This window comes from Oncorhynchus nerka, linkage group LG14, assembly GCF_034236695.1.
Source record: "Oncorhynchus nerka isolate Pitt River linkage group LG14, Oner_Uvic_2.0, whole genome shotgun sequence".
NCBI classification, from domain to species: Eukaryota; Metazoa; Chordata; class Actinopteri; order Salmoniformes; family Salmonidae; genus Oncorhynchus; species Oncorhynchus nerka.
Window position 1 is genome coordinate 20490380 of NC_088409.1, and position 24361 is coordinate 20514740.

At 47.4% G+C, this 24361-nt stretch overlaps 1 protein-coding gene across 5 annotated transcripts in view; it reads left to right on the forward strand.

The window, feature by feature from the left end:
* LOC115127787 (epithelial splicing regulatory protein 1-like) overlaps positions 1–10761 on the forward strand; it is a 42480-nt gene extending 31719 nt beyond the window's left edge. The window contains exons 10-15 of one of the 5 annotated variants that reach the window (XM_065027733.1): positions 5237–5461; positions 5603–5870; positions 7319–7496; positions 8253–8379; positions 9206–9332; positions 10457–10545. In XM_065027733.1, the coding sequence (XP_064883805.1) occupies positions 5237–5461; positions 5603–5870; positions 7319–7496; positions 8253–8379; positions 9206–9307 (900 nt within the window). In that variant the 3' untranslated portion in view covers positions 9308–9332; positions 10457–10545. The other 4 variants (XM_065027734.1, XM_065027731.1, XM_065027732.1 and 1 more) reach the window with 4 other exon arrangements.
* The last annotated feature ends 13600 nt before the right edge of the window (positions 10762–24361 follow it).

Here is a 24361-nt window from a genome sequence, read left to right on the forward strand (position 1 = left end):
AGGTTTAAATGTTCTAGTGGTTTTAGACTCCTACACAGTACAGGTTTAAATGTTCTAGTGGTTTTAGACTCCTACACAGTACAGGTTTAAATGTTCTAGTGGTTTTAGACTCCTACACAGTACAGGTTTAAATGTTCTAGTGGTTTTAGACTCCTACACAGTACAGGTTTAAATGTTCTAGTGGTTTTAGACTCCTACACAGTACAGGTTTAAATGTTCTAGTGGTTTTAGACTCCTACACAGTACAGGTTTAAATGTTCTAGTGGTTTTAGACTCCTACACAGTACAGGTTTATATGTTCTAGTGGTTTTAGACTCCTACACAGTACAGGTTTAAATGTTCTAGTGGTTTTAGACTCCTACACAGTACAGGTTTATATGTTCTAGTGGTTTTAGACTCCTACACAGTACAGGTTTAAATGTTCTAGTGGTTTTAGACTCCTACACAGTACAGGTTTAAATGTTCTAGTGGTTTTAGACTCCTACACAGTACAGGTTTAAATGTTCTAGTGGTTTTAGACTCCTACACAGTACAGGTTTAAATGTTCTAGTGGTTTTAGACTCCTACACAGTACAGGTTTAAATGTTCTAGTGGTTTTAGACTCCTACACAGTACAGGTTTAAATGTTCTAGTGGTTTTAGACTCCTACACAGTACAGGTTTAAATGTTCTAGTGGTTTTAGACTCCTACACAGTACAGGTTTATATGTTCTAGTGGTTTTAGACTCCTACACAGTACAGGTTTAAATGTTCTAGTGGTTTTAGACTCCTACACAGTACAGGTTTAAATGTTCTAGTGGTTTTAGACTCCTACACAGTACAGGTTTATATGTTCTAGTGGTTTTAGACTCCTACACAGTACAGGTTTAAATGTTCTAGTGGTTTTAGACTCCTACACAGTACAGGTTTAAATGTTCTAGTGGTTTTAGACTCCTACACAGTACAGGTTTAAATGTTCTAGTGGTTTTAGACTCCTACACAGTACAGGTTTAAATGTTCTAGTGGTTTTAGACTCCTACACAGTACAGGTTTAAATGTTCTAGTGGTTTTAGACTCCTACACAGGTTTAAATGTTCAGGTTTAAATGTTCTAGTGGTTTTAGACTCCTACACAGTACAGGTTTAAATGTTCTAGTGGTTTTAGACTCCTACACAGTACAGGTTTAAATGTTCTAGTGGTTTTAGACTCCTACACAGTACAGGTTTAAATGTTCTAGTGGTTTTAGACTCCTACACAGTACAGGTTTAAATGTTCTAGTGGTTTTAGACTCCTACACAGTACAGGTTTAAATGTTCTAGTGGTTTTAGACTCCTACACAGTACAGGTTTAAATGTTCTAGTGGTTTTAGACTCCTACACAGTACAGGTTTATATGTTCTAGTGGTTTTAGACTCCTACACAGTACAGGTTTAAATGTTCTAGTGGTTTTAGACTCCTACACAGTACAGGTTTAAATGTTCTAGTGGTTTTAGACTCCTACACAGTACAGGTTTAAATGTTCTAGTGGTTTTAGACTCCTACACAGTACAGGTTTATATGTTCTAGTGGTTTTAGACTCCTACACAGTACAGGTTTAAATGTTCTAGTGGTTTTAGACTCCTACACAGTACAGGTTTAAATGTTCTAGTGGTTTTAGACTCCTACAGTACAGTACAGGTTTATATGTTCTAGTGGTTTTAGACTCCTACACAGTACAGGTTTAAATGTTCTAGTGGTTTTAGACTCCTACACAGTACAGGTTTAAATGTTCTAGTGGTTTTAGACTCCTACACAGTACAGGTTTAAATGTTCTAGTGGTTTTAGACTCCTACACAGTACAGGTTTATATGTTCTAGTGGTTTTAGACTCCTACACAGTACAGGTTTAAATGTTCTAGTGGTTTTAGACTCCTACACAGTACAGGTTTAAATGTTCTAGTGGTTTTAGACTCCTACACAGTACAGGTTTATATGTTCTAGTGGTTTTAGACTCCTACACAGTACAGGTTTAAATGTTCTAGTGGTTTTAGACTCCTACACAGTACAGGTTTAAATGTTCTAGTGGTTTTAGACTCCTACACAGTACAGGTTTAAATGTTCTAGTGGTTTTAGACTCCTACACAGTACAGGTTTAAATGTTCTAGTGGTTTTAGACTCCTACACAGTACAGGTTTAAATGTTCTAGTGGTTTTAGACTCCTACACAGTACAGGTTTAAATGTTCTAGTGGTTTTAGACTCCTACACAGTACAGGTTTAAATGTTCTAGTGGTTTTAGACTCCTACACAGTACAGGTTTAAATGTTCTAGTGGTTTTAGACTCCTACACAGTACAGGTTTATATGTTCTAGTGGTTTTAGACTCCTACACAGTACAGGTTTAAATGTTCTAGTGGTTTTAGACTCCTACACAGTACAGGTTTAAATGTTCTAGTGGTTTTAGACTCCTACACAGTACAGGTTTAAATGTTCTAGTGGTTTTAGACTCCTACACAGTACAGGTTTATATGTTCTAGTGGTTTTAGACTCCTACACAGTACAGGTTTAAATGTTCTAGTGGTTTTAGACTCCTACACAGTACAGGTTTAAATGTTCTAGTGGTTTTAGACTCCTACACAGTACAGGTTTAAATGTTCTAGTGGTTTTAGACTCCTACATGTTCAGTACAGGTTTAAATGTTCTAGTGGTTTTAGACTCCTACACAGTACAGGTTTAAATGTTCTAGTGGTTTTAGACTCCTACACAGTACAGGTTTAAATGTTCTAGTGGTTTTAGACTCCTACACAGTACAGGTTTATATGTTCTAGTGGTTTTAGACTCCTACACAGTACAGGTTTAAATGTTCTAGTGGTTTTAGACTCCTACACAGTACAGGTTTAAATGTTCTAGTGGTTTTAGACCCTACACAGTACAGGTTTAAATGTTCTAGTGGTTTTAGACTCCTACACAGTACAGGTTTAAATGTTCTAGTGGTTTTAGACTCCTACTCAGTACAGGTTTATATGTTCTAGTGGTTTTAGACTCCTACACAGTACAGGTTTAAATGTTCTAGTGGTTTTAGACTCCTACACAGTACAGGTTTATATGTTCTAGTGGTTTTAGACTCCTACACAGTACAGGTTTAAATGTTCTAGTGGTTTTAGACTCCTACACAGTACAGGTTTAAATGTTCTAGTGGTTTTAGACTCCTACACAGTACAGGTTTAAATGTTCTAGTGGTTTTAGACTCCTACACAGTACAGGTTTAAATGTTCTAGTGGTTTTAGACTCCTACACAGTACAGGTTTAAATGTTCTAGTGGTTTTAGACTCCTACACAGTACAGGTTTAAATGTTCTAGTGGTTTTAGACTCCTACTCAGTACAGGTTTATATGTTCTAGTGGTTTTAGACTCCTACACAGTACAGGTTTAAATGTTCTAGTGGTTTTAGACTCCTACACAGTACAGGTTTAAATGTTCTAGTGGTTTTAGACTCCTACACAGTACAGGTTTATATGTTCTAGTGGTTTTAGACTCCTACACAGTACAGGTTTAAATGTTCTAGTGGTTTTAGACTCCTACACAGTACAGGTTTAAATGTTCTAGTGGTTTTAGACTCCTACACAGTACAGGTTTATATGTTCTAGTGGTTTTAGACTCCTACACAGTACAGGTTTAAATGTTCTAGTGGTTTTAGACTCCTACACAGTACAGGTTTAAATGTTCTAGTGGTTTTAGACTCCTACACAGTACAGGTTTAAATGTTCTAGTGGTTTTAGACTCCTACACAGTACAGGTTTATATGTTCTAGTGGTTTTAGACTCCTACACAGTACAGGTTTAAATGTTCTAGTGGTTTTAGACTCCTACACAGTACAGGTTTAAATGTTCTAGTGGTTTTAGACTCCTACTCAGTACAGGTTTATATGTTCTAGTGGTTTTAGACTCCTGCACAGTACAGGTTTAAATGTTCTAGTGGTTTTAGACTCCTACACAGTACAGGTTTAAATGTTCTAGTGGTTTTAGACCCCTACACAGTACAGGTTTAAATGTTCTAGTGGTTTTAGACTCCTACACAGTACAGGTTTAAATGTTCTAGTGGTTTTAGACTCCTACTCAGTACAGGTTTATATGTTCTAGTGGTTTTAGACTCCTACACAGTACAGGTTTAAATGTTCTAGTGGTTTTAGACTCCTACACAGTACAGGTTTATATGTTCTAGTGGTTTTAGACTCCTACACAGTACAGGTTTAAATGTTCTAGTGGTTTTAGACTCCTACACAGTACAGGTTTAAATGTTCTAGTGGTTTTAGACTCCTACACAGTACAGGTTTAAATGTTCTAGTGGTTTTAGACTCCTACACAGTACAGGTTTATATGTTCTAGTGGTTTTAGACTCCTACACAGTACAGGTTTAAATGTTCTAGTGGTTTTAGACTCCTACACAGTACAGGTTTAAATGTTCTAGTGGTTTTAGACTCCTACACTGTACAGGTTTATATGTTCTAGTGGTTTTAGACTCCTACACAGTACAGGTTTAAATGTTCTAGTGGTTTTAGACTCCTACACAGTACAGGTTTAAATGTTCTAGTGGTTTTAGACTCCTACACAGTACAGGTTTATATGTTCTAGTGGTTTTAGACTCCTACACAGTACAGGTTTAAATGTTCTAGTGGTTTTAGACTCCTACACAGTACAGGTTTAAATGTTCTAGTGGTTTTAGACTCCTACTCAGTACAGGTTTATATGTTCTAGTGGTTTTAGACTCCTACACAGTACAGGTTTAAATGTTCTAGTGGTTTTAGACTCCTACACAGTACAGGTTTATATGTTCTAGTGGTTTTAGACTCCTACACAGTACAGGTTTAAATGTTCTAGTGGTTTTAGACTCCTACACAGTACAGGTTTAAATGTTCTAGTGGTTTTAGACTCCTACACAGTACAGGTTTAAATGTTCCAGTGGTTTTAGATGTCTGAAGGTGAGAGGTCAAGAGGTCAGAGTTCAGTGGTAGTGAGTGACCCTGAGGGGGCTGGGTTACAGTTCTTCTCCAGGACGGTAAACATTGTGATATCCTGTTGGCAACCAGCCAGATCCCTACTGCCAACACACAAACACACACACATCTTTTCAATACAGTCACACACACATCTACACACACTTAATCGGAATACCCCTGCCAGAGTAAAACCAGGAACTCCAGAGATAATATGCTTGTTTATGTGTGTATGTTGTTGCTGAAGCAGCACTTATAACCATCTAACCGTATAACTCTCTCTGTGTGTAGGTGTTGAACAGGTACACGTCAGCCCCTCTGATCCCCGTGGCTCCAGCCCCCCTGGTGTCAATGTTGCCCTCTGTGTCTCTGTTGCCCTCTCCTGGTGGTGTGAGGGACTGCCTCAGGCTGAGGGGGCTGCCCTACACCGCCACCATAGAGGACATACTGGCCTTCCTAGGAGAATACACACACGACATCAGACCACACGGAGTACACATGGTGGTCAACCAACAGGTAGGTACACACTATATAAGCCTGCTCTCACACACACACACACACACACACACACACACACACACACACACACACACACACACACACACACTATGCATACTGATACTAAAGTTACCCTGCTTTGTGTGTGTATCTCCATAGGGTCGTCCGTCAGGGGACTGTTTCATCCAGATGCGTTCAGCAGAGCGGGCTTTCTCTGCCTCCCAGCGGGTCCACAAGCAGGTGATGTCTGGTCCGGGCCAGGCTGGCAAGCGAGGGGTTAACAGCCGCTATGTGGAGGTGTTCCCCTGTAGCGCTGAAGAGATGGGTCTGGTGTTGATGGGAGGCTCCCTCTCACACACACACATTCACACACACACCCGGACCAGGAGTGGGACAGGGCTCAGCCCGCCGCCATGTAAGTCCAGACGTAAGTGCTGCTGGGAGCTGGGCGCTTCGGGACCGCAGGGTAGGTGGGCTGCCACAGACCAGGGGGCAGGAAAGGGTGAGGGGATAGAGGTCAGAGGTTAAATCTTGCCCCCTGTCTTCTTTTCTGTCTGGGTTCTCTCTGATCTAGAACTCTGGGAGGGTAGGAGCGTCTGACCTGACCAGAGGGGTAGGAACCTGGGGTATGAGTGTGTGTGTGTCTTACCCCTTGTGGTTTGGGAAAATTCTGTGTGATTTTGGTGAATTTGCATGCGGGGAGAAATCTGTAGTTCATTGACTGTTCAATGTAAACATATTCTTCTTCACACACTCTGATTAAAAACAGTGTGTTCCAATGGTTTATGTGTGCTTGGCATGTGTGAGGCCTCTTGTCCAATTCCAAATGGATCCCAATGTACTGGAAGTATTGGATAGGTGTGTAAGCAATATTACAAAAGTGACTTGAAGGTAGGGACTCAGGATTGATTTAGGATTGGGCTTGAGTCTTCCAGTCGGAGTGTGTCCAATCAGTGGGGCTGTGGAAGAGGTGGGTGGAGCTGAGCACTGGTGTGTAGTGATGGTGGTGTCTAGTCATTGAGCTCTGGTGTGTAGTGATGGAGATGTCTAGTCATTGAGCTCTGGTGTGTAGTGATGGAGATGTCTAGTCATTGAGCTCTGGTGTGTAGTGATGGAGATGTCTAGTCATTGAGCTCTGGTGTGTAGTGATGGAGATGTCTAGTCATTGAGCTCTGGTGTGTAGTGATGGAGATGTCTAGTCATTGAGCTCTGGTGTGTAGTGATGGAGATGTCTAGTCATTGAGCTCTGGTGTGTAGTGATGGAGATGTCTAGTCATTGAGCTCTGGTGTGTAGTGATGGAGATGTCTAGTCATTGAGCTCTGGTGTGTAGTGATGGAGATGTCTAGTCATTGAGCTCTGGTGTGTAGTGATGGAGATGTCTAGTCATTGAGCTCTGGTGTGTAGTCCCATGTAGCTCAGTTGGTAGAGCATGGCACTTGCAATTCCAGGGTTGTGGGTTTTTGATTCCGACCGGGGACCAGTATGAAAATGTGTGCACTCAACACTGTAAATCTCTCTGGATGAGAGCGTCTGCTAAATGACTCAAATGTAAAACAGTCATGGTGATATAATATTGAGGTCATTAGTGGGGTCAGGAGTCAAGCCCAAACACACGTCTGTAGAAACTAAAGGTGTTCATTGAGGAGGGTCGTTGTTGCAGAAGCCTCTCCTAGAAACAAACTACGACCGGACCATGTCGCATTGCCATTGTAGACGACTGGGAAGCACACTGTAGTCTGCTTACAGCAGCCATCTTTAGATGGGACCAGGGGATCTCTAGTTCTCTGTGTGCCGTGTTGGGCATGTGTCCTTTCCGTGTCCTTGCCTTGGCGTGTTGTCTAACTACCCCCCCCACCCACAATCCCCCCTCCCAGGTCTGTCTCCTCCCTCCTACTCCTTCCCACCCATCCCTTCCATCATGCCGGCTGAGGCTGCCGGCCTCTTCCCTCCCATTGGGCAGGTGCTGCTGAGTCCCCGCCCCCTAGGCCCTGGACACGCCTACTACCCAGCTAGCACTCAGCTCTACATGAACTACACTGCATACTATCCCAGGTAAGGACTATTACGGGTTGTGGGGAAGGACATACACAAGGGTAGTTAATGATATCAGTGCCCCAGATAAGAACTGTTAGCCCCATTAACCATCCAGTCATATACTGTAAGTGGCTTGGGGGCTGGGAGGGAGGGGACATACACAAGGGTAGTTAATGACTGTACAGTAGTGTGGTATCAGAAGACTAAGACCACAATGACCTTTCTCTCCTCCCCCTCCTCCCTCATCCCCCCTTCTCCTCCCCCTCCTCCCCCTCCCCACTCCTCCCTCCTCCTCCCTCCCCCTCCCCCCTCCCCCCCTCCCCTCCCCCTTCTCCTCCTCCCCCCCTCCTCCCTTCCCCTCAGCGTTGAAGTTCATTTGGATGTGATATCCCTGACGGAAAAACCACATGGAGTTCACATGTGAACACGTGACGTTTTCCAAAAGCACGTTTTCATGTGATCTTATATGAAGTTAATGTGACAACATGTAAAGCAACATGTGATAACATGAAACTACAAGTGAAAACACATGAAGTGTTACAAAAAACACATCTTCTCCCTCTCTCTCTCTCCTCTTCTCATTCTCATCTCACTCTCTCTCCTCTCTTCTCACTCTCTTCTCCCTCTCTTTCCTCTCTTCTCACTCTCTCTTCTCCCTCTCTCTCTCCTCTCTTCTCACCCTCTCTCTCTCCTCCCCTCTCTTCTCCTCCTCTCTCTCCTCTCTTCTCACCCTCTCTCTCTCCTCCCCTCTCTTCTCCCCCTCCCTCTCTCCAGTCCCCCAGGTTCTCCCAACACTATAGGTTACTACCCCTCCCCCACACCTCTGCCCTCCCCTGGGGGAGTGGTCCGTATGCATGGCCTTGCCTATAAAGAACTGCTCAACACCATTCAGGGATACCAGGTAAACAGTGTGTGTGCGTGAGTGTTTGTGCGTGCGCGCGCGCGTGTGTGTGTGTGTGTGTGTGTGTGTGCACTTGGACGTGTTTAAGTATACTTGTGGGGAAGAGAAGTCCCCACAAGAATAGTACACAAACATGTTGTTAGTCACCACAAGGTGAAACGTTATTTCTAGGAGGTTTATGGTTAAGGTTGGAATTAGTGTTAGGGTTAGAATTAGGTTTAGGGGCTAGGGTTAATTTTAGGGTTAGGGGTTAGGTTTTGGCGTTAAGGTTAGGATAGGTTTAGGGGTTAGGAAAAATATGATTTTGAATGAGACTGAATTGTGTGTCCCCACACGGTTAGATATAACTGTGTGTGAAAGTTCATGTGTGTTAGAGAAAGTATGTGTGTGTGCAATGTGACCGGTATAGTATGTGTTGCCGTGTCCTCTCATGTCTCACGGTCGATCCAAAGGAAGTATTCCAATCTGCTAGTGGAGGAGTGTACTATACTGTCAGGTATCCACTGTATTTACCTGGAGGCTATCAAACAAGATAGTCAGGTCTACCCTCCCTGTTCTGTTCCCTCCCTCACAAACACCCACAGGCATTCTGTTGGGTGGATCTCCACTGCCTGCATGGACTTGATTTACAAGAGGCTGCTCCTCACTGATACACTAGGAAACAGCCTGTGCTAATGAACACTAGTTTGGAAGTTGAGGTGATACTATATACTGTAGATAAATCAGCAGTAATCATCTTGTAAAGGCTGACTCTTCTGAACACACAGCCCAGCCCAGCCTGTCTCTGTCTCAGTCCCCTGTGTCTCTGTCCCCCTCAACACTATAGTACGCTACTGAGGATGGCCTTGTGCACGCTCATGCTAACATGCACGATCACGATCCCTCCCGGACTCTGCTCACGCAGCCCAAAGAGTGGGTGTGTATTTAAGGGGTGTGTCCTAGGCAGGCGGAAGGTAAGGATTGGCTGACAGGGTCATGGGGCGTTTCTCCTTTCCTTCGTCTCCGGGACGACGTGGTTGTGGGTGTGGTTTGAGATTCCGGGTTACTAGGGGGTCACGGGGTAGAGTCTAGCTAGGGGGGATTGCAATGCCCCAAACCACACTGTAAAAAAAGATGATGGTTCCACCAGAGAAGGTTGTGTTGATCGGGACACAGAGTAGATGTTCCCCCCTCAACCACTGGTCCAGGATCAGATGTCTTCTACCCCCTGATGGTTCACATTTGGATTGTGTGTTTGTGTGTGTGTGGGGGGGGGCTGATCCTAGATCTGTGGCAACCAGCTGCAATAGGATTGTGAGTTTGTTAAACAACATATTTGTTGAGAAAAATCACAATCCTATTCCAGCTGATTTCCTTCTCGACATCTATATTTTTACAGTGCAGATCAGATTACCCCACAAACCCAAGGATCAGATTATCCCACACATCAAATCCTAACCTCAGATCTAGGATCAGATTACCCCACAAACCCAAGGATCAGATTATCCCACACATCAAATCCTAACTTCAGATCTAGGATCAGATTACCCCACAAACCCAATCCTAACCTCTAGGATCAGAATACACCACACACCCAATCCTATCCTCAGATCTAGGATCAGATGTTTATTTAATTTAACTAGGTAAGTCAGTTAAGAACAAATTCTTATTTACAATGATGGCCAAGGAACAGTGGGCTAACCACCTTGTTCAGGGGCAGAACGACAGATTTGTACCTTGTCAGCTCGGGGATTCGACCTAGCAACCATTTTGGTTACTGGCCCAATGCACTAACCACATTCTCTGGTGGAACCTAGAACCGTACCTGTTCTATATGGTAAATTTCTACCTGGTGCTGTCTGACTCAGCCCTTCCAAGGTGTGTTCCCGTTTCCTCCCTGGGGCGCTGTAGTGTGCTAGATAGTGTTATCACTGCTGTACTAGTGTCAGGTGGGGAGGTGGTGGACTAGGTGATGGAATCCTCTGGTGCTGGGACAAGGAAACCTTCAAACCACATAGACTCCTTTCCTTGTACTGACGTTTTCTCTCTTTTCTCTTCCTCTCTCTATCTTCCTCGCCCTCTCTCCCTCTCTCTGTAGAGTCCTATGGAGGCATTGCCTGTACTGAGCAGTATGATTGGTCAGTCCAGCAGCGGTGATGCTCTGATGCCCTTCCCCCCTCTCCTGACCAAGCAGGGAGGGCACTACCTGGACCTAAACATGCTGTAGAAGGCTCAAAGATCCACACACTGACACTCACTACCCACACACTATACCAGGGGTGTCAAACTCAAAGTGGTTATATTTCCTTTTTTTAAATATAAGACATGGCTCTATATTAAACTGTGCCGAAAGTTTGACACTCCTTCATCACAATATCACACAACACACACATGCACCCCCCCTCCCCCAAAGGACATGTGGGGGAATGTCCTGGCCTCCAGCTCTGATGTGTGTTCCCTGTCTGAGTTTTGTGGTATATACAGTGTATATGCATGAGAGCAGAAATGTATTTTATATCAGAGCTTTGCCTCAGCCAAACAGCAGCTCTGTCTTATATTGCACATAGTATTTTAAAAAGCTTTCTAGAGAGACGTTCTAAGGTGTTACAACCACTTCAGGAGACGTCTGTTAGAAGTAGAGCTGCGTTTAGTTATAATTATTGATCGGAACCTTTTTTCATGACTTGCATGCATTTGTGTATGTGTGTAAGTGCTTGTGAATGTGTGTGTGTGTGTATAAGTGTGTGGATGTGTGCGTAAGTGCGTGTGTGTGTGAGAGAGAGAGAGGAATGTGCATAGTGCACTACTCTCTAGATACTATATGTATATATTTTATACTGTCTGTCTAAAAACGTTTTATTACATTTTATTTCTTTATACTTTCTATAATTTTACAATCCAATACTAGAACGTTGTATTAGGAAGCCTCCTGCATGAAGAAGTTAGTAGTGCTAGCTACACTCAGATGTTTACATGTTATGGAAAATATAAAGCACTGCTAACCAATCAGATTACTATACAGATTATACTGTATATCAACAGCATAGTGTCTGACATAAAAGTTACATGTAGTTAGTCAAATGCTGAATCACTCCCACACCCCTCCCATCTAACCTGTTTATGTTTGCCTAGTTCCACTCCACCCTTGCCTTTTGTATGTGATGCCAAGCTGAGCCCAGAGCCAGGAGATTACTATTCCTGTTGCCGGTGGTGTAAAGTACTTAAGTACAAATACTTAAAAAATACTACTTAAGTAGTTTTTGCGGGGTATCTGTACTTTACTTTACTATTTATATTTTTGACAACTTTTACTTTTACTCCACTACGTTCCTAAATAAAAGTATGTACTTTTTACTCCTTTACTCATACATTTTCCCTGACACCCAAAAGTACAAGTTACATTTGGAATGCTCAGGCAGGACAGTAATATGGTCCAATTCACACACCTATCAATATAACGCGTTGTAATCCCTACTGCCTCTGATCTGGCGGACTCACGAAAAGAAAATACTGCGTTTGTTAATGAATGTACTTTTTTTACGACAGTTGAGTACTTTTTTCACCACTGTACTTAAGGACATGTAAAACCAGATACTTTTAGACTTTTACTAAAGTCATTTTCTATTAAGTCATCTTCACTTTTACTCAAGTATGACAATTGATTCCCACCACTTCCTATTGCCTTACCCAGCTCGGTCCCAACTCACTGTGATGGAGATTTACCACTGTGCTCTCTGGTTCCTTACTGTAATGTCACTGTGCCTGCATCTCAACAGTCTACTTCACTGACATAAAAGGAATTGTTCTCATCTATCATGAGTTTTCAGATCAGTGCAGACTAAGGAGATGAGGCAAGGAGAGGACCGCGCTTCAGACTATTGAAACTCAACCAGTGTGTTTTACTCCCATGAAGGCCAGATTAGACAGTAGAGCTATAAATGGCCCATAATGATGTAATACATTGATGTCTGCTGTGACTGTGGGTCCCTGGCTGTCCAGGGAACTCTCCTGTGACCACACTGACACTAATAAATAGAACATGTGAAACAAGCCTGTCTGGGAAACTCATTGTTTACAAATCAAACGCACTGTCTGCGAATTCATTATTCATTACAATAATCAAGTGACCAAATTGGAGTGAAGAGCCTATGATGAGTGGGTCTGTGATTTGCTGCGTTCACACCTCTCTCGTACTGCTAAGGTGAGGCCGCTGTTGACAGAATGTGGCTGGAGGAGGAAGACTGAGAACTCCCTGCCACGGTGTACTGAGTCTCAGTACCTCACACTATAACAGTACTATTGTCATCCTGAAACAGAGATAATTATAGCAGTAAAAAATGGAGGGAGATGAGGGTAGAGGAAGAGAGAAAACAAGAAGCACTAGGACCCCGAGGGCAGAACTAGCATTGTATAACACTACGACCCCACCCACATTCTCGTTCACTCCACAACACTCTACCTGATCCTGTTAATGCACCGGTTTATCTTGATTCACCTGATACACGCACACACAGTAACGCACTTCCCGAGCAGAGAGCAGAATGTTTGTTAAAGTTAACATGTTGTCTTTATTAAGGTTAAACACAGGGATATAGAACATAGACAAGAACAGCAATAAGGAACTGCACAGAAACATGGCAGAGCTGTAACCTGAGCTCTGACCCAAACTCACCAGTTAGTGCCATGTAACCACAGGCCTAGGATCAGATTAGTTCTAAGATTAACCATAAGGAGGATGTAAAAAAGGCCTTATCCAGGTAGTGGTTATGGGCAACTATAACTGATCCAAGCTGCAGTCTGTTTGGGTCTGTCTCCATCTACAGGACAAGACCGGGACTGCATCTCTGCAGATTTTCACCTGGGAACAGTTACCAGCATGTAGCAGTTTCATCAGAGCAGATCAACATGACAATACAATAAGTTATGACAAATTGTTTGTGTCATCATTTAAACAGTTAGGGCTTTGATTGTGTAGCAGCAGTAACCTTACTACTTTAACATTCATCTTTCATCGTCACCTGTCCCTCTGTCTGCCTGTCTGTCTGTCTTGTCTGCAGGGATATGTGATTCTCTCGGGGGCATGTTATTACAGGGTGTGTAGTGTGGGAGCATGTTATTACAGGGTGTGTAGTGTGGGAGCATGTTATTACAGGGCGTGCAGTGTGGGAGCATGTTATTACAGGGTGTGTAGTGTGGGAGCATGTTATTACAGGGCGTGTAGTGTGGGAGCATGTTATTACAGGGTGTGTAGTGTGGGAGCATGTTATTACAGGGTGTGTAGTGTGGGAGCATGTTATTACAGGGTGTGTAGTGTGGGAGCATGTTATTACAGGGTGTGTAGTGTGGGAGCATGTTATTACAGGGCGTGTAGTGTGGGAGCATGTTATTACAGGGTGTGTAGTGTGGGAGCATGTTTTTACAGGGTGTGTAGTGTGGGAGCACGTTATTACAGGGCGTGTAGTGTGGGAGCACGTTATTACAGGGTGTGTAGTGTGGGAGCACGTTATTACAGGGTGTGTAGTGTGGGAGCATGTTATTACAGGGTGTGTAGTGTGGGAGCATGTTATTACAGGGTGTGTAGTGTGGGAGCATGTTATTACAGGGTGTGTAGTGTGGGAGCACGTTATTACAGGGTGTGTAGTGTGGGAGCACGTTATTACAGGGTGTGTAGTGTGGGAGCATGTTATTACAGGGTGTGTAGTGTGGGAGCATGTTATTACAGGGTGTGTAGTGTGGGAGCATGTTATTACAGGGTGTGTAGTGTGGGTATACATAAAATATGTTCCTTTTAAAATAACAGTTAAGCAAAGTCTTTTGTATGCAAATCTAGAAAGGTTGACTGCATTATGTACAGTAAATGCTGACTGCTGAGTGCAGCCAGTGGACGTGGGACTCCTGAAGGTCGTCTCACACCAGGTCCATGAGGCATCTATGATGCCACAGGGGTCACGGACTCAGAGCTCCGTCATTAGGAGAGCCCTGAGGATCTTCTCTCTGCCCAACCTCATCTCCTCCCCGCTAAACACAGACACACACACAGACAGGGACACACAGATCATCATGAGGAATGTTACATGATTGGGATTTGTGTGTTAAGTGTGTCTGTAACCTGAGTGTGTGTGTGTAACCTGAATGTGTGTTACCTGTTGGTATGAGAGGAGAGGCAGGGTACCAAGGGAGGGATGGAGGTGTGGTAGAAGGAAGGGGAGAGGTGGGGAGAGTGAGAACGCTCACGGCATGGGCTCCTCAGCTCCAGTATCGGCATGTCCATCTGCAACACACACAAAACAGTTTAGTTCACAATCCACTATTATTTTGCTTAGAAATTACAAGGCTCTGATCCAAATGGACAAATGCTCTGCTATGAAAAGTGTGTGTTGCTGAGTGCTCTGGGGTATGATGACCTGTGTGTTTGTTTCCTGAGGGTATATAGAGGGTTGTGTCTGGTTGTCCAGTGAGTTGTTAGAGCCACACTTCCCAGTGCTCCGGGAAGAGATCGCTGCAAGGGCCTCTGGGAGATTATCCTCGTCCTCATGGTTACTGAGGACCAATTACAGGACAGTGTTCAGCCACAGCATTCTAAATGTATCACATGAGTAGTGAATAACTAACATCATGGGTTTTTGTGTAGTGGCTAGGTTATGACAGTACTTTGAGTACAGGACACAGCTGTGAGCATCGTATGGAATCCCAGAGCAGGTTGTGAATACCCTGCCATACTTACAAGCTGAACTGCCTGACCAGTCTTTTCCTGCGGTTGGTGTTAGGGTTAGACTTGGCGGGTCTGTCTGTGGTTGAGTTGTGGTCGGGGCGGAGGGAGGTTTTCTCTGTGGTCAGACTGGAAGTGGCAGAGTCTCGAGAGTCCTGACTGGAGCTCTGATACCTGAGATACACACATACCATTATCATCCACCATCAAACACACACACGGGGAGGAGTATTGTATCACTGCTAGTACTGGCCTGTCGTTGATCTCCTGACTACAGGTCTTCCCTCTGGGTGTCAGCGGAGCATCCTTCATCAAGAGAGGAAGAAGAGGAGAGGACAGGAGCATGACAGAGGAGAAGAGGAGGATGGGAGAAGAGGAGAGGACAGGAGGATGACAGAGAAGAGGATGAGAGAGGATGTTAGCTTTTACACGGCTACTGTAAACACACACTCACTAGGGGTTAGTCCTCACTCTATAGACAGCCTCCATCACTAGGGGTCAGTACTCACTCTATAGACAGCCTCCATCACTAGGGGTCAGTACTCACTCTATAGACAGCCTCCATCACTAGGGGTCAGTACTCACTCTATAGACAGCCTCCATCACTAGGGGTCAGTACTCACTCTATAGACAGCGTCCATCACTAGGGGTCAGTACTTACTCTATAGACAGCCTCCATCACTAGGGGTCAGTACTCACTCTATAGACAGCCTCCATCACTAGGGTCAGTACTCACTCTATAGACAGCCTCCATCACTAGGGGTCAGTACTCACTCTATTGACAGCCTCCGTCACTAGGGGTCAGAACTCACTCTAAAAAATAGCCTCCATCACTGAGGGTCAGTACTCATTCTATAAACAGCCTCCGTCACTCACTAGGGGTCAGTACTCACTCTATAGACAGCCTCCATCACTAGGGGTCAGTACTCACTCTATAGACAGCCTCCATCACTAGGGGTCAGTACTCACTCTATTGACAGCCTCCGTCACTAGGGGTCAGAACTCACTCTAAAAAATAGCCTCCATCACTGAGGGTCAGAACTCACTCTATGGACAACCTCCGTCAATAGGTGTCAGAACTCACTTTAAAGACAGCCTCCATCACTCACTAGGGGTCAGTCCTCACTCAAAAACAACCTCCGTCACTCACTAGGGGTCAGTCCTCACTATATAGACAGCCTCCGTCACTCACTAGGGGTCAGTACTCACTCTATAGACAGCCTCCATCACTAGGGGTCAGTACTCACTCTATAGACCGGCTCTGTCACTAGGAGTCAGAACTCACTATATAGACAGCCTCCGTCACTAGGGGTCAGAACTCACTCTAAAGACAGCCTCCATCACTAGGGGTCAGTGCTGTCGATAGAGTTAGTACTGACCCTCAGTGATGGAGGCTAACTCTATAGACAGCCTCCATCACTAGGGGTCAGTACTCACTCTATAGACCGGCTCCATCACTAGGGGTCAGTACTCACTCTATAGACAGCCTCCATCACTAGGGGTCGGTACTCACTCTATAGACAGCCTCCATCACTAGGGGTCAGTACTCACTCTATAGACAGCCTCCATCACTAGGGGTCAGTACTCACTCTATAGACAGCTCCATCACTAGGGGTCAGTACTCACTCTATAGACAGTCTCCATCACTAGGGGTCAGTACTCACTCTATGGACAGCCTCCATCACTAGGGGGTCAGTCCTCACTCTATAGACAGCCTCCATCACTAGGGGTCAGTACTCACTCTATAGACAGCCTCCATCACTAGGGGTCAGTGCTCACTCTATAGACAGCCTCCATCACTAGGGGTCAGTACTCACTCTATTGACAGCCTCCGTCACTAGGGGTCAGAACTCACTCTAAAAGATAGCCTCCATCACTGAGGGTCAGTCCTCACTATAGACAGCCTCCATCACTAGGGGTCAGTACTCACTCTATTGACAGCCTCCGTCACTAGGGGTCAGAACTCACTCTAAAAGTTAGCCTCCATCACTGAGGGTCAGTACTCACTCTATAAACAGCCTCCGTCACTCACTAGGGGTCAGAACTCACTCTTTCGACAGCCTCCGTCACTAGGGGTCAGTACTCACTAAAGATCATCACTGAGGGTCAGTACTGAGGCTAACTCTATAGACAGCCTCCATCACTCACTACGGGTCAATACTCACTCTATAGACAGTATCCGTCACTCAATAGGGGTCAGAACTCACTCTAAAGATAGCCTCCATCACTAGGGGTCAGTCCTCACTATAGAGAGCCTCCATCACTAGGGGTCAGTACTCACTCTATAGACAGCCTCCATCTGAGCTTTGTAGATGTTACACTTGAGATGGTCTGGAGGGCTGCAGGGAGAGGAGGGCTGGAGAGACTTCTCAGACAACTGCTTCTCCTCTGCCTGAGAGATGAGAGAGAGGCGGAGTCTAAATGTGTAATAAAATAACTGCTTAAATATGTCTGACCTGGTGTGTAACCGTACCTTGTTGTCCATGTTGACATGTAGTGAAGGCCAGGGAGAGGTGTTGCTGTCTGTCTCCAGGGGGTTGTGCAGACAGAGATCCAACTCATCTACAGGACAGGGAGGGGCTCTGTGTTCTAAACACACACACAGTGTTAACATATAACCTGGCTGCCGTGGTGTGTATAACCTGGCTGCCGTGGCGTCTGTAACCTGGCTGCCGTGGTGTGTATAACCTGGCTGCCGTGGTGTGTATAACCTGGTGTCTATAACCTGGCTGCCGTGGCGTGTATAACCTGGCTGCCGTGGCGTCTGTAACCTGGTGTCTATAACCTGGCTGCCGTGGTGTGTATAACCTGGTGTTTATAACCTGGCTGCCGTGGCGTCTGTAACCTGGCTGCCGTGGCGTCTTTAACCTGGTGTCTATAACCTGGCTGCCGTGGTGTGTATAACCTGGCTGCCGTGGCGTCTGTAACCTGGCTGCCGTGGTGTGTATAAACTGGCTGCCGTGGCGTGTATAACCTGGCTGCCGTGGTGTGTATAACCTGGCTGCCGTGGTGTGTATAACCTGGTGTCTATAACCTGGCTGCCGTGGTGTGTATAACCTGGCTGCCGTGGAGTGTATAACCTGGCTGCTGTGGTGTGTATAACCTGGTGTCTATAACCTGGCTGCCGTGGAGTGTATAACCTGGCTGCCGTGGTGTGTATAACCTGGTGTCTATAACCTGGCTGCAGTGGTGTGTATAACCTGGCTGCCGTGGAGTGTATAACCTGGCTGCCGTGGTGTGTATAACCTGGCTGCCGTGGCGTCTGTAACCTGGCTGCCGTGGTGTGTATAAACTGGCTGCCGTGGCGTGTATAACCTGGCTGCCGTGGTGTGTATAACCTGGCTGCCGTGGTGTGTATAACCTGGCTGCCGTGGTGTGTATAACCTGGCTGCCGTGGTGTGTATAACCTGGTGTCTATAACCTGGCTGCAGTGGTGTGTATAACCTGGCTGCCGTGGAGTGTATAACCTGGCTGCCGTGGTGTGTATAACCTGGCTGCCGTGGGGTGTATAACCTGGCTGCCGTGGAGTGTATAACCTGGCTGCCGTGGTGTGTATAACCTGGTGTCTATAACCTGGCTGCAGTGGTGGTGTATAACCTGGCTGCCGTGGTATAACCTGGCTGCCGTGTATAACCTGGCTGCCGTGGGTGTATAACCTGGCTGTCTATAACCTGGCTGCCGTGGTGTGTATAACCTGGCTGCCGTGGTGTAACCTGGCTATAACCTGGCTGCCGTGGTGTCTATAACCTGGCTGCCGTGGTGTGTATAACCTGGCTGCCGTGGTGTCTATAACCTGGCTGCCGTGGTGTGTATAACCTGGTCTGTGTATAACCTGGCTGCCGTGGTGTGTATAACCTGGCTGCCGTGGTGTGTATAACCTGGCTGCCGTGGTGTCTATAACCTGGCTGCCGTGGTGTGTATAACCTGGCTGCCGTGGTGTGTATAACCTGGCTGCCGTGGTATAACCGTCTGTAACCTGGCTGCCGTGGTGTGTATAACCTGGCTGCCGTGGTGTGTATAACCTGGCTGCCGTGGTGTCTATAACCTGGCTGGTGGTCTATAACCTGGCTGCCGTGGGTGTGTATAACCTGGCTGCTGTGGTGTGTATAACCTGGGCTGTCTATAACCTGTGGTGTGTATAACCTGGCTGCCGTGTGTATAACCTGGCTGCCGTGGTGTGTATAACCTGGTGTCTATAACCTGGCTGCCGTGGTGTGTATAACCTGGCTGCCGTGGTGTGTATAACCTGGCTGCCGTGGTGTGTATAACCTGGGCTAACCTGGTGTGTATAACCAGTGGTGTCTATAACCTGGCTGCCGTGGTGTGTATAACCTGGCTGCCGTGGTGTGTATAACCTGGTGTCTATAACCTGGCTGCCGTGGTGTGTATAACCTGGTGTCTATAACCTGGCTGTGTGTATAACCTGGTGGTGTGTGTAACCTGGCTAACCTGGTGTCTATAACCTGGCTGCCGTGGTGTGTATAACCTGGTGTCTATAACCTGGCTGCCGTGGTGTGTATAACCTGGCTGCCGGGCATCTATAACCTGGCTGCCGTGGTGTGTATAACCTGGCTGCCGTGGTGTGTATAACCTGGCTGCCGTGGTATAACCTGGCTGCCGTGGTGTCTATAACCTGGCTGCCGTGGTGTGTATAACCTGGCTGCCGTGGTGTGTATAACCTGGCTGCCGTGGTGTGTATAACCTGGTGTCTATAACCGCTGCCGTGGAGTGTATAACCTGGCTGCCGTGGTGTGTATAACCTGGCTATAACCTGGTGCAGTGGTGTATAACCTGGCTGCCGTGGTGTGTATAACCTGGCTGCCGTGGTGTGTATAACCTGGCTGCCGTGGTGTGTATAACCTGGCTGCCGTGGTGTGTATAACCTGGCTGCCGTGGTGTGTATAACCTGGCTGCCGTGGTGTGTATAACCTGGTGTGTATAACCTGGCTGCCGTGGTGTGTATAACCTGGCTGCCGTGGTGTGTATAACCTGGTGTCTATAACCTGGCTGCCGTGGTGTGTATAACCTGGCTGCCGTGGTGTCTATAACCTGGCTGCCGTGGCGTGTATAACCTGGCTGCCGTGGTGTGTATAACCTGGCTGCCGTGGTGTGTATAACCTGGCTGCCGTGGTGTGTATAACTTGGCTGCCGTGGGGTGTATAACTTGGCTGCCGTGGCATCTATAACCTGGCTGCCGTGGTGTGTATAACCTGGTGTCTATAACCTGACTGCCGTGGCGTGTATAACCTGGCTGCCGTGGCGTCTGTAACCTGGTGTCTATAACCTGGCTGCCGTGGTGTGTATAACCTGGTGTTTATAACCTGGCTGCCGTGGCGTCTGTAACCTGGCTGCCGTGGCGTCTTTAACCTGGTGTCTATAACCTGGCTGCCGTGGTGTGTATAACCTGGCTGCCGTGGCGTCTGTAACCTGGCTGCCGTGGTGTGTATAAACTGGCTGCCGTGGCGTGTATAACCTGGCTGCCGTGGTGTGTATAACCTGGCTGCCGTGGTGTGTATAACCTGGCTGCCGTGGTGTGTATAACCTGGTGTCTATAACCTGGCTGCCGTGGTGTGTATAACCTGGCTGCCGTGGAGTGTATAACCTGGCTGCTGTGGTGTGTATAACCTGGTGTCTATAACCTGGCTGCCGTGGAGTGTATAACCTGGCTGCCGTGGTGTGTATAACCTGGTGTCTATAACCTGGCTGCAGTGGTGTGTATAACCTGGCTGCCGTGGAGTGTATAACCTGGCTGCCGTGGTGTGTATAACCTGGCTGCCGTGGCGTCTGTAACCTGGCTGCCGTGGTGTGTATAAACTGGCTGCCGTGGCGTGTATAACCTGGCTGCCGTGGTGTGTATAACCTGGCTGCCGTGGTGTGTATAACCTGGCTGCCGTGGTGTGTATAACCTGGCTGCCGTGGTGTGTATAACCTGGTGTCTATAACCTGGCTGCAGTGGTGTGTATAACCTGGCTGCCGTGGAGTGTATAACCTGGCTGCCGTGGTGTGTATAACCTGGCTGCCGTGGGGTGTATAACCTGGCTGCCGTGGTGTGTATAACCTGGCTGCCGTGGTGTGTATAACCGTGGTGTCTATAACCTGGCTGCCGTGGGTGTATAACCTGGCTGCCGTGGAGTGTATAACCTGGCTGCCGTGGTGTGTATAACCTGGCTGCCGTGGTGTGTATAACCTGGCTGCCGTGGCGTGTATAACCTGGTGTCTATAACCTGGCTGCCGTGGTGTGTATAACCTGGCTGCCGTGGTGTGTATAACCTGGCTGCCGTGGTGTGTTTAACCTGGTGTTATAACCTGGCTGCCGTGGTGGTGTGTATAACCTGGCTGCCGTGGGTGTATAACCTGGCTGCCGTGGTGTATAACCTGGCTGTGGTGTGTATAACCTGGCTGCCGTGGTGTGTATAACCTGGCTGCCGTGGGTGTATAACCTGGCGTCTATAACCTGGCTGCCGTGGTGTGTATAACCTGGCTGCCGTGGTGTGTATAACCTGGCTGCTGTGGTGTGTATAACCTGGGCTGTATAACCTGGCTGCCGTGGTGTGTATAACCTGGTGTCTATAACCTGGCTGCCGTGGTGTGTATAACTGGGTCTATAACCTGCCTGCCGTGGAGTGTATAACCTGGCTGCCGTGGTGTGTATAACCTGGTGTCTATAACCTGGCTGCAGTGGTGTCTATAACCTGGCTGCCGTGGTGTGTATAACCTGGCTGCCGTGGTGTGTATAACCTGGTGTCTATAACCTGGCTGCCAGTGGTGTGTATAACCTGGTGTCTATAACCTGGCTGCCGTGGTGTGTATAACCTGGTGTTTATAACCTGGCTGCCGTGGTGTGTATAACCTGGCTGTGTATAACCTGGCTGCCGTGGTGTGTATAACCTGGCTGCCGTGGTGTGTATAACCTGGCTGCCGTGTGTGTATAACCTGGCTGCCGTGGTGTGTATAACCTGGCTGCCGTGGCGTGGTATAACCTGGCTGCCGTGGTGTGTATAACTGGCTGCCGTGTGTATAACTGGCTGCCGTGTGTATAACCTGGCTGCCGTGGTGTGTATAACCTGGCTGCCGTGGTGTGTATAACCTGGCTGCCGTATAACTGGCTGGTGTGTATAACCTGGCTGCCTGGGGTGTATAACCTGGTGTCTATAACCTGGCTGCCGTGGTGTGTATAACCTGCCGTGTGTGTATAACCTGGCTGCCGTGGTGTGTATAACCTGGCTGCCGTGGTGTGTATAACCTGGCTGCCGTGGTGTATAACTGGCTGCCGTGGTGTATAACCTGGCTGCCGTGGTGTGTATAACCTGGCTGCCGTGGTGTGTATAACCTGGCTGCCGTGGTGTGTATAACCTGGCTGCCGAGGGTGTATAACCTGGCTGCCGGCGTGTATAACCTGGCTGCCGTGGGGTGTATAACCTGGCTGCCATGGTGTGTATAACCTGGCTGGTTATAACCTGGCTGCCGTGGTGTGTATAACCTGGCTGCCGTGGTGTGTATAACCTGGCTGCCGTGGTGTGTATAACCTGGCTGCCGTCTATAACCTGGCTGCCGTGGTGTGTATAACCTGGCTGCCGTGGCGTGTATAACCTGGCTGCCGTGGTGTGTATAACCTGGCTGCCGTCGTGTATAACCTGGCTGCCGTGGTGTGTATAACCTGGCTGCCGTGGTGTGTATAACCTGGCTGCCGTGGTGTGTATAACCTGGCTGCCGTGGTGTGTATAACCTGGTGTCTATAACCTGGCTGCCGTGGCGTGTATAACCTGGCTGCCGTCTATAACCTGGCTGCCGTGGTGTGTATAACCTGGCTGCCGTGGTGTGTATAACCTGGCTGCTGTGGTGTGTATAACCTGGCTGCCGTGGTGTGTATAACCTGGCTGCCGTGGTGTGTATAACCTGGGCGTGTATAACCTGGCTGCCGTGGTGTGTATAACCTGGCTGCCGTGGGTGTGTATAACCTGGTGCCTATAACCTGGCTGCCGTGGTGTGTATAACCTGGCTGCCGTGGTGTGTATAACCTGGCTGCCGTGGTGTGTATAACCTGCCGTGTCTATAACCTGGCTGCCGTGGTGTGTATAACCTGGCTGCCGTGGTGTGTATAACCTGGCTGCCGTGGTGTGTATAACCTGGCTGCCGTCTATAACCTGGCTGCCGTGGTGTGTATAACCTGGTGGTCTATAACCTGGCTGCCGTGGTGTGTATAACCTGGTGTCTATAACCTGGCTGCTGTGGTGTGTATAACCTGGTGTCTATAACCTGGCTGCCGTGGTGTGTATAACCTGGCTGCCGTGGCATCTATAACCTGGCTGCCGTATAACCTGGTGTCTATAACCTGGCTGCCGTGGTGTGTATAACCTGGCTGCCGTGGTGTGTATAACCTGGCTGCAGTGGTGTGTATAACCTGGCTGCCGTGGTGTGTATAACCTGGCTGCCGTGGGGTGTATAACCTGGCTGCCGTGGCATCTATAACCTGGCTGCCGTGGTGTGTATAACCTGGCTGCCGAGGCGGTATAACCTGGCTGCCGTGGTGTAACCTGGCTGCCGTGGTGTGTATAACCTGGCTGCCGTGGTGTGTATAACCTGGCTGCCGTGGTGTGTATAACCTGGTGTGTATAACCTGGCTGCCGTGGTGTGTATAACCTGGCTGCCGTGGAGTGTATAACCTGGCTGCCGTGGTGTGTATAACCTGGCTGCCGTGGGGTGTATAACCTGGCTGCCGTGGTGTGTATAACCTGGCTGCCGTGGTGTGTATAACTTGGCTGCCGTGGGGTGTATAACTTGGCTGCCGTGGCATCTATAACCTGGCTGCCGTGGTGTGTATAACCTGGTGTCTATAACCTGGCTGCCGTGGCGTGTATAACCTGGCTGCCGTGGCGTCTGTAACCTGGTGTCTATAACCTGGCTGCCGTGGTGTGTATAACCTGGTGTTTATAACCTGGCTGCCGTGGCGTCTATAACCTGGCTGCCGTACCTGTGTCTTTAACCTGGTGTGTATAACCTGGCTGCCGTGGTGTGTATAACCTGGCTGCCGTGGCGTCTGTAACCTGGCTGCCGTGGTGTGTATAAACTGGCTGCCGTGGCGTGTATAACCTGGCTGCCGTGGTGTGTATAACCTGGCTGCCGTGGTGTGTATAACCTGGCTGCCGTGGTGTGTATAACCTGGTGTCTATAACCTGGCTGCCGTGGTGTGTATAACCTGGCTGCCGTGGAGTGTATAACCTGGCTGCTGTGGTGTGTATAACCTGGTGTCTATAACCTGGCTGCCGTGGAGTTTATAACCTGGCTGCCGTGGTG